The 15937-nt window shown below is 34.8% G+C and overlaps 1 protein-coding gene across 1 annotated transcript; it reads left to right on the plus strand.

Annotated features, from left to right (window-relative positions):
• Positions 1 to 2147: 2147 nt before the first annotated feature.
• On the plus strand, positions 2148 to 11477 carry LOC109109651 (solute carrier family 23 member 1-like). The gene is made up of 13 exons (XM_042775518.1): positions 2148 to 2256; positions 3518 to 3633; positions 4274 to 4417; positions 5502 to 5659; positions 6992 to 7151; positions 7416 to 7597; positions 8530 to 8650; positions 8725 to 8881; positions 9036 to 9289; positions 9484 to 9648; positions 10204 to 10312; positions 10447 to 10542; positions 10813 to 11477. The coding sequence occupies exons 2-13, from the start codon at positions 3586 to 3588 to the stop codon at positions 11076 to 11078; spliced, it is 1860 nt and encodes a 619-aa protein (XP_042631452.1). The 5' UTR covers positions 2148 to 2256; positions 3518 to 3585; the 3' UTR covers positions 11079 to 11477.
• The last annotated feature ends 4460 nt before the right edge of the window (positions 11478 to 15937 follow it).

Below are 15937 nucleotides of genomic sequence, written 5' to 3' on the forward strand. Positions count from 1 at the left end.
ATATTTCAGGTCTTTTTTTTGTTTAATACTGATGATTTTGGCATACAGCTCATGAAAACCCAAAATTCCTATCTCAAAAAATTTGCATATCATGAAAAGGTTCTCTAAACGAGCTATTAACCTAATCATCTGAATCAACTAATTAACTCTAAACACCTGCAAAAGATTCCTGAGGCTTTTAAAAACTCCCAGCCTGGTTCATTACTCAAAACCGCAATCATGGGTAAGACTGCCGACCTGACTGCTGTCCAGAAGGCCATCATTGACACCCTCAAGCGAGAGGGTAAGACACAGAAAGAAATTTCTGAACGAATAGGCTGTTCACAGAGTGCTGTATCAAGGCACCTCAGTGGGAAGTCTGTGGGAAGGAAAAAGTGTGGCAAAAAACGCTGCACAACGAGAAGAGGTGACCGGACCCTGAGGAAATTTGTGGAGAAGGACCGATTCCAGACCTTGGGGGACCTGCGGAAGCAGTGGACTGAGTCTGGAGTAGAAACATCCAGAGCCACCGTGCACAGGCGTGTGCTTTTGAACCAGAAACAGCGGCAGAAGCGCCTGACCTGGGCTACAGAGAAGCAGCACTGGACTGTTGCTCAGTGGTCCAAAGTACTTTTTTCGGATGAAAGCAAATTTTGCATGTCATTCGGAAATCAAGGTGCCAGAGTCTGGAGGAAGACTGGGGAGAAGGAAATGCCAAAATTCCTGAAGTCCAGTGTCAAGTACCCACAGTCAGTGATGGTCTGGGGTGCCATGTCAGCTGCTGGTGTTGGTCCACTGTGTTTTATCAAGGGCAGGGTCAATGCAGCTAGCTATCAGGAGATTTTGGAGCACTTCATGCTTCCATCTGCTGAAAAGCTTTATGGAGATGAAGATTTCGTTTTTCAGCACGACCTGGCTCCTGCTCACAGTGCCAAAACCACTGATAAATGGTTTACTGACCATGGTATTACTGTGCTCAATTGGCCTGCCAACTCTCCTGACCTGAACCCCATAGAGAATCTGTGGGATACTGTGAAGAGAAAGTTGAGAGACGCAAGACCCAACACTCTGGATGAGCTTAAGGCCGCTATCGAAGCATCCTGGGCCTACAACACTTTTCTTTTATTGGTCGGATGAAATATGCTAATTTTTTGAGATAGGAATTTTGGGTTTTCATGATATGTGTGTTTTTTTGATTGGTATTTATTAAATGTTTTAAGTGAAATATTTCAGTTGGTGTGCAATGAATCTAAAAAATATATGAAAGTTTAATTTTTATCATTGCATTATGGAAAATAATGAACTTTTTCACAATATGCTAATTTTTTGAGAAGGACCTGTATATATATATATATATGGATTATGGAAAAATATATATATATATATATATATATATATATATATATATATATATATATATATATATATATATATATATATATATATATATATATATATTGCGCCACCTGCTGGACAAATAAATAAATAAATAACATTCTTAAACAGAAATTATGAGCAAAAAATGTGATTTGCAGGCATGAATTTTTTGTTTTCTTTTTTGAAGAGGCTTTTTCAGTGTTTAATTATTCATTATTTAAATATGTGGTTGGCAAGATGGTCTTGAAAGTCCAATCTTTATAAATGATATTTAAAAATACAGTAATCAAGAAAGACTTAGCATGAACAGTCATGTAAATTCATTGTTTAATGGTGTGTGAAGGTTGTTTTAACCATTAAAATCTGAGCTATAATCATGAAGATTCTGAAAGTTATAAAGTAACCCAACAACTTTAAGGTCCCAGTTCTTAAAGGACTATAAACTATAAAACTGTAATTCACTGTGTTTCTGCTGCCACAGAAACAATCACTGATCAATGAAATGAAGATATTTGACAATAATTGCTACATAATTCCGTTAGTCTCTACCTTACTTAAACTGAATGTAACACTGAACGTGACACATTCCTGATCCAAAAAGCACTTGAATAAAGCATGTCTAAGTACATTATAAGCATATAGACATGAACAGGCTATAAAAAGACCTCACTGTACTTCTGAATGTCAGTTTTTCACCAGCCTGCGTGTGATTTCGTTGGCACATCTACCGGACTCAACAAACATAATAATTTGATTAGCCATGAAATCAAACACATCATTATGTGTGTGCAGAGGTGAAAGATCACATGTGCATTATCTGGAAAACTTCCTTTCACAATCATTAACGGATGGCACTTTCAAAACAGTGAGATTCATTTCATCTGAGGAATGTCCGTTAAGGTAAGTACTAATGAAAGATATGTACTTATGTTCACCAGAATGATTGGATTTCTAAAAGCAGCAGCCCCCTGGTCATACATCGGGTTGATCTGATGAAAAAATGATTGGATGATTACGTTTGTCCTGTCACTATCTCAAATAATATCCAAAATGAGAGGCATGTGATACATAGTATTTGGGAAGTCTTGCACTAGCCTGGTTTAGAGAGCCTCACTGAAATTTAAAACAATGCCCACGTTCATTAATCCCTGCAGTATACATTTGGCATATACTAAATAATTCATACTAGAAAGAAATTGGCTGTTTGTCGCACATTTACCTCTAGTAAATGTTTCTCATACTAGGTTTATTTTTGAAAGCGAGTTTTTATAGGCACATAACTTAATGATTGGGATGTGTGTGAGAGTGGCTCAAATCAGTCCATATGTCCAGCTGATAATGAACGTGGATTTGCACAGCTTTTCAGTTAACAACAGCTCTGTGTAGTAACAGCTGCTCAATGTGAAATCATGCACCTGATGGAATTTACCGCTGATTAGAGAACCGGCTTTACTGATGAGATGCACATTAATTATCGGCTGATATTTATCGTGCACCCCTAATATATATATAATATATATAATATTATAACGTTTTGTTTTTGCCATTTTTTATGAATTATTGTTTTTTAAATATGTCTATGTGTTTTCCTATTTTTTTTAGTTTTAGTTTGTTCAAATAGTTTGAGTCATTTTAGTACATCAAGTTAAACTAAAGGAAAATGAGAAATGGTGTTTTGGCAACTAGTTGAATGTTGTTTATTGTATTCCAGTTTATGTTTATTTAAAGTAACTAACCTTTATTAGTTTTAGTTAACTATATTAAACCTGCAATCAAGTTACTATTTAAACCCAGCAATCATTCAACAACTTTAAAGCATCCTTGCCCTGAGATAAGTAATAAATTATTCACTTTTGAAAGAAAGAAAGAAAGAAAGAAAGAAAGAAAAAGAAAGATAGGAAGTGTTTGATGGTGAGTTTTTTGGTGTTTATTATTTGTTGATTTATATTGGTGCACATGTACACATTAGTGTGTGTTAGAGTGTAAGTCAGAAGCCAGAGCAGCACGTGGCTCTGGACAGCTGCCTGCTAGTTTGAGTTCACATGAGCAGCTGATAGGTCCCATAGCATTTACAATCAGCGGCAGCATCCCCAAACCCAATCCCATGTCTCTGTTTTTCCCCCTCCTTTTTCTTCTCTCTTCTTTTTTATGCTGTCCTTAGCTCTTGCCCTCTTTCTTATTAGAAAGTGCAATATCTCTCTTATTACACTGTCTCCTGCCTCCACACTCATGGCTCTAGAGAAAACCAGTGACGGGTTGGACAACTATGCGTTTGCTGTGAGTAACCTCCATTAACAGACATACATTTTAGGTAGAATTACTAATTTCTTTCTTAAATTAGTCTTAGAGCTTCTGGAAGTGGACAGATTGAATATATGAACATTACATTTAAATGGACTGTGGTCATGAGTGTGTAATGGGTCTTGCTTTAATTGCGTAAATCTAAGTTAAGGCAGACTTTTGCCAGGATATGAGATCCTTGAAATCACACAGTTATAAAAATCTATGGCATGTGATCATTTATTTTTATGATCGATGTTGTAACCAAAGATTCTTATCACTCTTGATAATGCATGTGTTACTCATGTGTTTTTTTTTATTGTGGTCATGCTCAATGTTTTATTGACTGGAATGTGGAACTGGAGTAGTGTGTGTGTGTGTGTGTATGTGTGTTTATTACTCACAAATCATGACACTTATTTAATTTTTCATTTGAAATGCTATATTTATTAAATAAATTATTTTGAATATTGATCAATCAAAAATAAATCAATAAATAGATTTGTGGAAGGGGGTTAAAAGGTTTTTCAAACAAATAATATTCACATGTGCAAAGAGAAATTCATGGAATTAGGAAAGGTTGTTAATTGAAAACTGCTAAGCCAGAAAACTGAATTTGAGTGTATTTTGACTTTAGGTTGATGGTATAGACCGTTTCTGTGAGTTACCAGAGAATAAAAATGGAAGTGATCATTTTTCTGAGGACGGAGACAGTAACAAGCTAGCATATTGTGTCACTGATATTCCACCATGGTACCTTTGCATCATTTTGGGGATTCAGGTAAGTGCACGCACACATCTACCTGTGGATTTTTATGATAGAATTTATCTTATATTATCAGTCATTTAAATCAATTCAAATCTACCAGTCTTGATTAGATTGTGCACTATGAACAGCACTGTATTTATCAGTACCATTAAAAAGCAGTTTCCAATATTCAGTTTCCAAAAAATCTAAAACTACACTGAAAATTTTAATGCCTGGATATAAAAAGAAAGATTCGCGATTTTGAAACCCAAAAAGAACACAAAATTAATAAGTCATATTTAACCCTGTACAGCCTGACATATTACATAACAGTCAGAATTTTTTTTTTTTTGGAAAAGGAACAGTTTGTTGAACCTTAGACAAAATGAAAATGAAAAGAAAATCTACAAAAAAGTTTGTTTATGTGTTTTATGTTTTTGTTTTTTTCTGGCTTTTATGGCCCATATACTATGAAATAGTGAGAACATGAAGCTCACGTTCAAGGAAAAACACCTCAGTTTTATTCAGAAGCCAAAACTGAGCAGATACATGCAATTTGGTGCAGTTGTTGTTATCTATCGCTAAAAAGTAAGGTGAAATCATGATAGCTTGTAATGTAAATCAAAGAGATCTTTATAACAATACTTAAATAAAATGCATATACATAGCAATTGTCACTCTATATCTCCCAATAATATGAGTTTGTAAGATGATATTTAAATATTGAACTTTTCAGCAACATTTTGATCATGTTGATCATTTAAAGGCCTTGGAAAATTATTGTATCAAATATAAAGGCTGTAGGTTTAAGATTCTCCATTATTTTTAATTAAATCAGCAAATTTGTAAAACTGATCATGTGTACAGTTGGTCAGATGTTATTTCTGATACTTGTAGAGGTCATGGACCTGAGAGCTATACTGACATTAAAGCAAAAGGGGAAAACATACAATCCATTCTGATGTTTTTTTTTTTTTTTTTTTTTTACAATTGAACTTGTACTGATTTCTAAAAATTATGCAAAACAAAAGCATTTTCACTATTGGTGCTAGACTTTTAGTCTTCACTGTACATAGAAAGAAAGTACATAAACAATTTCTCTCCATTTCTCTGACAGCACTATCTTACAGCTTTTGGTGGCACCATAGCCATTCCTCTGATACTGTCTCAGGGCCTTTGTCTACAGCATGACGGGCTCACGCAAAGTCACCTAATCAGCACTATCTTCTTCGTGTCGGGGGTGTGCACCTTACTCCAGGTCACATTTGGAGTGAGGTAAGGTTACTTTTATCTCTCTTGGCAAAGTCATATATTTCAAAAGCAAATAACAGAATTCAGAAACAGTGCCAGAACCAAGGCCAAGGTCAAAGTATTTTAAGGATGAGGTGTAGTTAAACAATGAAACACTGTTTGTGTTTCGGTTGTGTTCATTTTCTTGAATCATGCAGGGTTGTGTTGTGGTTACTGAGACACATGGGACTGTCCTTGTCAATTATTTAACCATGGGTGTTTAATTCTAAAATTAATGATGCAGTTTGCTTTGAATTAATTTATCCAACTTCTTGTCATAAGATCAATTTTATATGATTAAAATTGGTCATTCATGAGTATATACAATTTTTTTATTTTTATATATCTAAAATATATAAAAAAATATTTATTTTATTTATATCACTGTTTTTCTCTCAATAACAATAATAATAAAAAGTTATATAAAGAGTTATTTATGTTCCAGATAAACCATCTCCCAGGACAACAATCCAAACATTCAATCCAAGGGTTAATTGACTTTGGAAAGTGTGAATAATGTAGTCTTAGCAATATTTTCACCATCTGATAAGCCTCTGCTTTAGGCTGAAGTTCTATTGTGTTCTTTTATTGGGGCTACTTGACCCAAATAAAAGGCCACAGAAATCCTGCTATGTTAACTCTACAGTTCTTCAGGAGCATACTATCAAACATGATGGATCCAAATCAGTCTGTTACTGATGTACAGCAGAAATATGTAAGGCTTTGGTCAGAGTAATTCCTGCAGAAGCTAAAAACCGTAAGGATTGGGATTGGGAATTTTTCATTTTATTAACATGAAGTTCAGAACATTTTAAATCCACATTCCTCAGTCCTCTCAGCTGTGGAGCCCTTTTGTGTAAAGCAATAGAATTGTAGTATAATTATTTCAAGAAAAATGTCTTAACACCCCTAAAACCATGCAAATTACCTTTTGTAGGTGTAATTGATTTGGTACAAGATTGCAGTGTAAACACATAAATGACTCTATATGTTAACTTGTACAATATATTCCTTATATACAGTACCATAAAAGTACCATAAATCTATTAACAACACAACAGCTTTACCTTGTTTTTAACCTTCTGAGATGGATTAAAGACTTGCCTTTTAGTGAGGAATCAGGGAGGGTTGAGAATGACATACTAAAATTGACAAGTTGACCAAATGTGAAATTCAATTAATGAATTGAAAAGCAAAGGGTGGAAAGACACATCTCAACATTAAAAGTCAGAACAACCTATGTACTTCCTGAACAGAAATAACAAAAACAACAAGAGCTAGATTTTTGGTGACAAAGCTCTTCTTTTTCCTAATGCAGTTACCCATTCTCCAGGGTGGAACTTTTGCACTCCTGTCGCCCACCATGGCTTTGCTATCAATGCCTGAATGGACCTGTCCAGCTTGGACACAGAACGCAAGCCTAGTCAACACCTCCTCCCCTGAGTTCATTCATGTTTGGCAAAGTCGAATGCAAGTGGTGAGTATCTCAATAACTGATAGACTCTCTATGAAAGGACTCATATGAATATATGAGAATCATGAGTAGTTCCAAATAGTTTGACACTTAAATCTCACTCAAAAAAACAAACAAAAATAAAAAAAAAATTTGGAAAAAGTTTGAAATTTGAATATAATTTAGATATAGTGTTGATAATGTTTTGTTAAATTTTATCTTAAAAATTATATCTTTAAATATATCTTTTATTGCTAAAATTCAGTTTCTGTTGTCATCTCTGCACAGCTCCAAGGCTCGATCATGGTGGGCTCCCTATTCCAAGTGCTGGTGGGATTCTCTGGTCTAATTGGCCTCTTCATGCGTTTCATTGGCCCTTTGACCATCGCACCAACTATTTCCCTAATCGGCCTATCACTGTTTGACTCCGCTGGAATGAATGCAGGACACCACTGGGGCATCTCTGCCACGTGTGTTCTTCTCAAAATGAATCATCATTAATATATAAAAATATATACTACACAGCACATATTTTGCTGATTTTGAACAAACAAGCAATCACATTTAAGGCTACAGTAAAGAAAAAACACCCCAAAGTGATGTAACTGAGTCAAAAACACAGTAGCATATAAACTGATTCAAACCTGTGAATCATTTTTGTGAATTGGTTTATGTTTATGAATTGTCCAAGAGAACCAATTCACTAGAAGGATTCAGACTGTCCAACGAGGACTATTTATACCACCCAGGCACTACACAATTTTAGCCCTGATTTTCCACTCACCAACTGAATATTGTAGTTAAAGGGATACTCCACCCTAAAATGAAAATGTTGTCATTAATCACTTACCCCGATGTCGTTCCAAACCCGTAAAAGTAATTAAAGATATTTTGGATGAAAACCGGGAGGCCTGTTACTGTCCCATAGACTGCCAAGTAAGTTACACTGTCAAGGTCCAGAAAAGTATGAAAGACATCGTCAGAATAGTCATCAGTGCCATCAGTGATTCAACTGTAACGTTATGAAGCGACGAGAACATAAATAACGACTTTATTCTACAATTCCTTTGTCAACAGTCTTCTCTGTGTCTCTCAATATCACCGTATGCTGCGTATGCTCTTCTGTATCATCCGCGCCACACGGATGCGCTGTTTTCTTTCTAATCAAAGCTAAATACACGTAGAAACAGCTGTTTAAAAATTTTGTAGCCTTTTGACTTTTAGTTAGTCACTCCCCAATACTGTTCCCACAACAGTAGATAGACAATATTTTAGTTTAAGTCCAACTGTCATGTTCAGTATTCATTTCTGGTATACTGCTTGATATAGTATCTGGACATGTAATGCTTTTTAAAACTTGAGCTGTCACAGAGCTGTAACACAGTCCCATTGTCCTCCACAGGACGACGTGTTTGATTGTGATATTCTCGCAGTACCTCCGTCATATTGCCATCCCCTTCCCCAAATACAGCAAAGCAAAGAAGTTTCACACCACCAGGATTTACATATTTCAGTTTTTGCCTGTAAGTCTTATATCTGTTTTCTAAATATTAATGCTCCATAAAAATACATTTATAAGCAAGGTGTGCTTTCTCAGGTCCTGCTAGGAATCACTCTGTCATGGTTGATTTGCTACCTGCTGACGATCTACAATGTCCTGCCCTCAGATCCTGATAAATATGGCTATCTAGCTCGGACTGACATTAAAGGAGATGTTATGGGCAGGGCGCCTTGGTTCAGATTTCCTTATCCAGGTATTTCAACCAGCACAATTAAGAGCAATAAAGTATTTTATATGCCCATATATTTACAGGAATCGTAGTTTATTATTGCTGATGTATAATCGGATAAGCTTTTGAAATCTTTTATATATTAAGTTTTTTTATGGCTATGTAATTGTATTCCCAGGTCAATGGGGAGTGCCAACTGTTAGTCTGGCAGGAGTTTTAGGAATCCTGGCAGGGGTCATATCCTCCATGATTGAGTCAGTGGGTGATTATCATGCATGTGCCAGGTTATCTGGTGCCCCACCACCTCCCAAACATGCCATCAACAGGGGCATTGGCATTGAAGGTATCGGGTGTCTGCTGGCAGGTGCCTGGGGAACAGGCAACGGAACCACCTCCTACAGTGAGAACATAGGAGCCTTGGGTATCACTAAGGTACAAAGTTTCACAATATGTTTTACTGGCCAAAATGTAATTTGACTTTACTTCACAATTATTGCAAAGGCTCACAACACTACCATCTAATTTTATTTATTTATTTTTCTAATTTTAATTTTTTTTTGAGAGAGAGATTGCTTGGCATGTTTTCTGTGAATTATGAATCGAGAGACACCTTTCATCTTTTGCAGGTTGGTAGTCGCATGGTGATTGTGTGCACTGGCTTTGTAATGATTATAATGGGAATGTTTGGGAAAATCGGAGCCATATTTACTACAATACCAACACCTGTTATTGGAGGAATGTTTCTGGTCATGTTCGGGGTCATTATGGCTGCTGGTGTTTCAAGTCTACAGGTAAAAACAGTACTGTTAATGCAAAAAGGAATACATGAGGGAAAATTATGTGTTCAAATAAAGTACCAACATGACCATTCTAAAGTTTAGGGTCAGTGCAAATTTTTAACATACTGTACTTGATAGAAATCGCTTAAGCTCACTAAGGACGAGTTTTTAATTTAAAACAATTGCAAAAACAGCAATATTGTGTTATATTATTCATTTAAAATAACCGTTTTCCATAATATATTTAAAAACGTAATTTATTCCTATGATGATAAAGCTGAATTTTCAGCAGTCATTACTCTAGTTTTTAGTTTGATTTGCTGCTCAAGAAACATTTCTTATTATGATAAACATTGAGAACAGATGCTGCTTAATATTTTAGTGGAAACCATTTTTTTTCAGGATTCTTTAATGAATACAAAGCTCAAAAGAGCAGCATTTATTTGAAATCTTTTGTAACATTATTACATTCTTACATTATATTAATATTCTTTCAATATTAATATGCTTATGACAGTACACATCATATGATATATTATTATCATGACTGATTTCCATTTTTAATAGTATACAGACATGAACTCTTCTCGCAACATCTTCATTTTTGGATTCTCTATGTTCACTGGGCTTGCTATTCCCAACTGGATAACGAAAAACCCCACATCCATTGCAACAGGTATTTATACTATGATCAGTATCGGAAAAACACATGTTACAGACTCTTGTACAGACACATCTGCTGTCAAAACACTGTTTGCATTCCAAGTATGATTTTTTTTTTTTTTTGTGCGTTCTTACTTTCTGTATTAGGAGTTGTTGAACTGGACCATGTAATTCAAGTGCTTCTGACAACAAGTATGTTTGTTGGAGGATTCTTTGGATTTCTCCTTGATAATACAATACCTGGTGAGTACTGCTAATAATCTGCTTCAATAACTGTGCCTATTTCTAATGCACACTGATAAAGACACTTATTGATATTCAAGCAAAAAAGTTCAATTTAGAGTATTATTCCTTTTACCCAAAAGCATCATTTTAATATGGGTTCAATGTACTCCATACTTCTCCCCTTTACTTTATATATGCAAATGTAACAAATAAAACAATGTAAATTAATAAATCTGACTAATCAAGCAACTTTTGAGACTGTACAATATCTGTTTATTATACCTGCAGGAACAAAACGTGAACGAGGCATTATTGCATGGAAAAAGGCCCACCAAAATGAGTCAGACAACACTTTAGAAAGTGATGACGTGTACGGACTGCCCTTTGGAATTAACAGCTGCCTCTCCTCCTTCACATGGACCAAATATGTGCCCTTCTGCCCTACGCCCAAAGTCAGCAGACAGAATGACACACCGTGCAGTTTGGATTCTTTGGACACCAAAACAGAGTCTAACAAAGGTGATACACACATCATAGCGGGGGTGGCACTATAGCCTGTGATGAGGACTTCCATCTTAAATAAGTAACAATTAAGTCACATCTAGAGGTATGGACTGAACTGAGAAGGCAGCTACCCCCATGCACATAATGGAACTTTTAATCTGAAGCTATACTGTGCAAATATCTCTCTCTCTTTTTTAAACTCTTTGAATTATCTGTAAACATAATGTTAACGTGAATGATTTATTTTTTTTCTTAATGGTGCTCTAGGGGTGATTTCAAATAAGGATGGGAAGTGCCTCAATAGAAAGCAACTGCAAACATTTATTCATAATGTCTTGTTTCTTTTTTATGCTTATAATTTTAAATGGAATAGATTATATGTAGCTGATAAACAATATATTGCATTTTCTACACATCTTTTATGTTTTAAATTAAATGTTTACTTTAGTTGTAATATTTAAGGAATAATTGACGACGGGCCGTTGAACTATTATAAAAATAATGCATTATAATGCATAATATATATATATATATGTGTGTGTGTAACCCGTCATCTCAACTTTTTATAAATAAATGTCACCATCTACTGCATATTTGATTAATTTTGCTTGATTAATGTTTAGGAAATAGCAGGCAAATCCGTTCTCCATTTGGCAAATCTACAGTATTTGTCAGTTTTTGTTTTATAGCTTTGAACAGATTAATGAAGGCTCGACCCAGGCATCTCTTTGGCAGATGGTCGGGCTTGGGCCACCTGCTAAACAATGTACATTCTCATGAAGATACCTACACCCTGGAAGAGAGCAGAAGTCAGCCTATATGTACCTCTGTCAGCTTCTTGTGCTCAGATGTCTCAGATGACTCCGGCTTTTACATTTGATGCAGAAATGCCAATTCTTCATTTAGAATGGAGAAATTTACCATTCGTGGACTCCAACCCAGTCAAAAGGATCTATATGAGACAGAAGCACAAAAACATATTCAACTTATTGATGCAAGGCATGATTGTATGCTATGATGCAACTGAAATATTATAGCCTACTGGACGCTTATTCAAAATGAACCGGAACAAATAACCTAACTATTGTTCGTTTCATTAGACTCTCCAAACTCCTGCACTGTTTTTAATTGCGATACACATACATGACAAATGGAAAAGGTACAAACATACATTTTATACAATAAACTCAGTTTTGAAATTCACGCAGTAAATCTAATATGATGTCATTGCTGCTTTATATTAGACAAGCTTAAAGGAACACACAATTTATGGACAATAAATCCGTTAACAGCTCTAAGGAGATCGTTAAAATACATCTGATGGACACATGCTGAAGTATTATCTGGATTTAAAGGGTCCTCAGAGGCTCTACCACAGATAATGAGGAACATAAATGAAATACCTTATTCATACATAGGCTACTTTCAGTGTTGAGCATAGACTGTATAAAAACAGGTGTTGAGGTGGCAGTGACCAAAGTCCAAAAAAAAAGAGATCCGATTACAAAACGACACCGTAGCGTTTGAATTGAGGATTTAAGGAAGCTTAGCTGAGACAAGATTTTAGTAATAAATCAAGTGGATACAGCCATTATTCCATCTTTTCTCATTTGTCATCCGTGTTTTTTATTCCACAAGATGGCGCTAAATAACAATAATTGACAAATTCAGCCCGTTTTGGAGCTCCATTTTTTTTCTACAGTCTACAACAGTCCATTGTCGATGAACTGCAAAATTCACACCTTTACAAATACAGTAGATGAACCATCATGGAAACTCTGTAGTTAATTCTAAGCCTTTTTAAAATCACTTTCTGCACTATTAAGACAGTAAATTCTAACTGCATTCTACCTTTTAATCAATTGAGTTTTAACACATGCGCAGAACTACAAAAGGACACCTAACTTGTCTAATTGTCAAAATCAAGCCTCAGTGCATCAGCAGCAGATGTTCCTCTGCATTCCAGTTGAAGGCTCTGCTGTTACAAATGCTTTCATAAGTAAAACAGTGCGAAACACACCCAAAGTGCATGAGTTGATTTAGTGTTATGGAGCTTGGAGTGGAAAGCAGTGGTTGGTGGAAAACTGTGGTAGGTCTACTAAGTGCAATATTATATATTGCATTTGAAAATCCTGGTCTGTCCTGTATAAGAATATGTGATATATTGAGTTGCTATACCTTTACATAAAGATCTCTTTCTGCAAATGTGTAAAAACTCTAAAAGAACTTGACATTAGGTAAAGGTCAACATTCAGTGGACATTTTTAGGCCTGAATGCACAGTTTTTCCATAATATCAGCTCATACTTCAAATGATCAAGATGAACACATAAGTCAATCAATGTTGGCGTTTTAATACAGTGAAAATAATAAAATAATTTACTAGTAATAATAGTAATAGTAAAACAATTTAAATTTTAAATTTTTTTTGTTTTGTTACAGTTTAATTTTATTTGTTTGTTTGTGTATGTTTGTTTGTTTATCAATAAAAACACATAAATAGCATCATGTCTGTCAATAACATTACCCTAATAAATCTAATTTATTAATTTCTGATTTTTTTGTCAGTTATTCTTTCATGTATCTGTTATTTAAATAGGCCTACATATCTGTTATGCATTAAGTTTATTAATAATAAGTTTTGTTTTTCTGTTGTTGTTTTTTTCACTATGATGTATATTACTTCACAGTCGGCTGAAATGGAAAAGGAATGAAAACCGCATTTTTTGTTCATCCTCCATCCTGCTGAGTTTGTGATTATTGGCATGTGTATATCAGTTTCCATTGAGGACAGAATCCTGTGGAAGCCATCTGCTGTAATCTCTCCATCGCCAGGCTTCTGCTCAAGGTTCCTCCCTTTCCCTAAATCCCTAATAAATGAGAGTTTGTGATTAGAGCTGGTGAAGCTGACCATCCTAACCAAAACAGAGCTGACATACTCAGGCATGACAGTCAAACTATTACCCATCTGCTCCTCATATTCAGCCTGCTGATCACGCTAATCACTTTCATCAAAGGGAGAAAAAATATATTTCAAGAGAGACTAAATCATTTTCAAGAGCATGCCATTTTTCCACATTAAAAGAATCTTGCTATTGCTAAAAACAATTTAGGGGATTTTTTTTTCCTTTCATGAAAGGACACAAAAATAAATATTTTAAAATTGACAAATTTGGTTTTAAAAAACACTTTAGTAATTATATAATTAAATACATTTTATGTTTTTTTTTTTTTTTTTTTTTTTTATAATACTGGTTCTTGCCCATGGAGAAGTCACAGTTAAAATGCTGCTGGTTCTGATTGGTTGCTAGGCTACTGCCAGGTGGTTACTAAGATCTTCTGTTTGGTTTTGCTAGTCAGTGGCAAAAGAACCTTTTTTTTTTTTTTTTTTTTTTTTTTACTAAGGTTTTAAATCTTACTTTAAAGGGCAGGATGAAAAAATGTCTTGTCATTATTTATCATCTTTGCACTTTATATATTATTGCAAAAGTTTTTGAAACTTTAGATCGTCAAGTTGAATTGAATATAATAATACAGCAATAATACAGCAAGAATCTTTTTTTTCTCCACTATCATTTTGCATGGGGTTATTATTGCATATTATCACATATTATTGCACTGGGTTAAAGAAATATAACCACTTTTCTAAAGCAAATTGCAAATATGTGTCACATATTACTGTATATATTCATGTCTTTTCACATTATATCACTTTTGTTTATCATAACACGAGCATCATGATGGCATATTATCAAATTGTACGATTCCTGGCTATTTGTACCCCTCATATTGTATTTGTGAGTAAATACTGATAATAAAAATAATTTAAAAAAAAATAAAATTTGTATTCATTAGGATAAGATATCAGTACAATATAAAACATATTTTTCAAAGTGATTAATAAAGATTATTTCTTTGTAATTATTTGAGAATTTTTTTTAGCAATTTCTGAGTGAAAAATATTTCTATACCATTTTTGTTCAGTGTAATTTTGCATAGAAATAGTAGTTCAGTCATCAATCTATTCGGTTTGAATATTGAAACAGCTAAATGAAAGCTTCACCTCTACTAACCTTCGTGGGAATGAAACGTTTGATTTTGCAGATGATGCCTGAGAACTGCAGCACATTGTTTCCTTGCTTCCGATATTTAGAAGGATCTGGAGCTTGTGATGGTGATCCCTGTGGAGAAGATGATTCTAGTAAAGTCTGCTGGACATCCTGGTCTCCTCGCTCTGGCCTCAAGGCTGTGTCCCAGGAATGTTTGATGAGGCAGCTCCAGTGCCAAAGGCCCCAGTCTGGATCTCTCTCTAAAGCAGACCTGAGACACAAACACTCAATGTGGGCTTATAATCCTGCTTATCATCTCAAGCCAAAAAAACATTCTTCACCCACCGCTTCCAATGGAACCAGTTTTTTGTTCACTCCCTTACGTGGAAAGGAAAATACTGATTGAATAGAAAGAAAGAGGTCATGAAGACAACAGTGTATAGAAAGACCAAAAACATATGTATTTGAGGGGTGTCCAATAGTTCAACCTTTTAAAAGTGTCAGGATTGAGAAGGCATGGTTTGTGCTGATATGCATCTGTCACAAAGTGACTCTTAACACATTGTGAACACATCATTTGAGGTGAATGCTGAAGTTAAGTTGAAACTGAAACCATTTGGAAAGTGTTTGGAGGCATGTACTTCCCTGATTTCAGTGGCTATGAATGTCGCTCAAATCAATGTGTGCATGGGCTCACCCGCAAGGGGAGATAACAGATAAAATGGTTATATTTTTAAACTATTTTTTGTAACCAAAATATATATATATATATTTGACCTCACCAGGCCCTTCTATTTTTCAACCCCTCCCTATAATAATATTTAGCAAATGTTAAATTAATATATTTCCAAAACTCCAGGT

This window comes from Cyprinus carpio, chromosome A18 (genome assembly GCF_018340385.1).
Source record: "Cyprinus carpio isolate SPL01 chromosome A18, ASM1834038v1, whole genome shotgun sequence".
Taxonomy (NCBI): Eukaryota; Metazoa; Chordata; class Actinopteri; order Cypriniformes; family Cyprinidae; genus Cyprinus; species Cyprinus carpio.

Excerpts from the sequence above, each read along its gene's own strand:
- LOC109109651 (XM_042775518.1), top strand. The coding sequence starts at position 3,586 with ATGGCTCTAGAGAAAACCAGTGACGGGTTGGACAACTATGCGTTTGCT. Across the intron at positions 4,418-5,501 it reads GCATCATTTTGGGGATTCAG|CACTATCTTACAGCTTTTGG; the intron begins GTAAGTGCACGC and ends TTTCTCTGACAG. Across the intron at positions 7,598-8,529 it reads CACTGGGGCATCTCTGCCAC|GACGACGTGTTTGATTGTGA; the intron begins GTGTGTTCTTCT and ends TGTCCTCCACAG.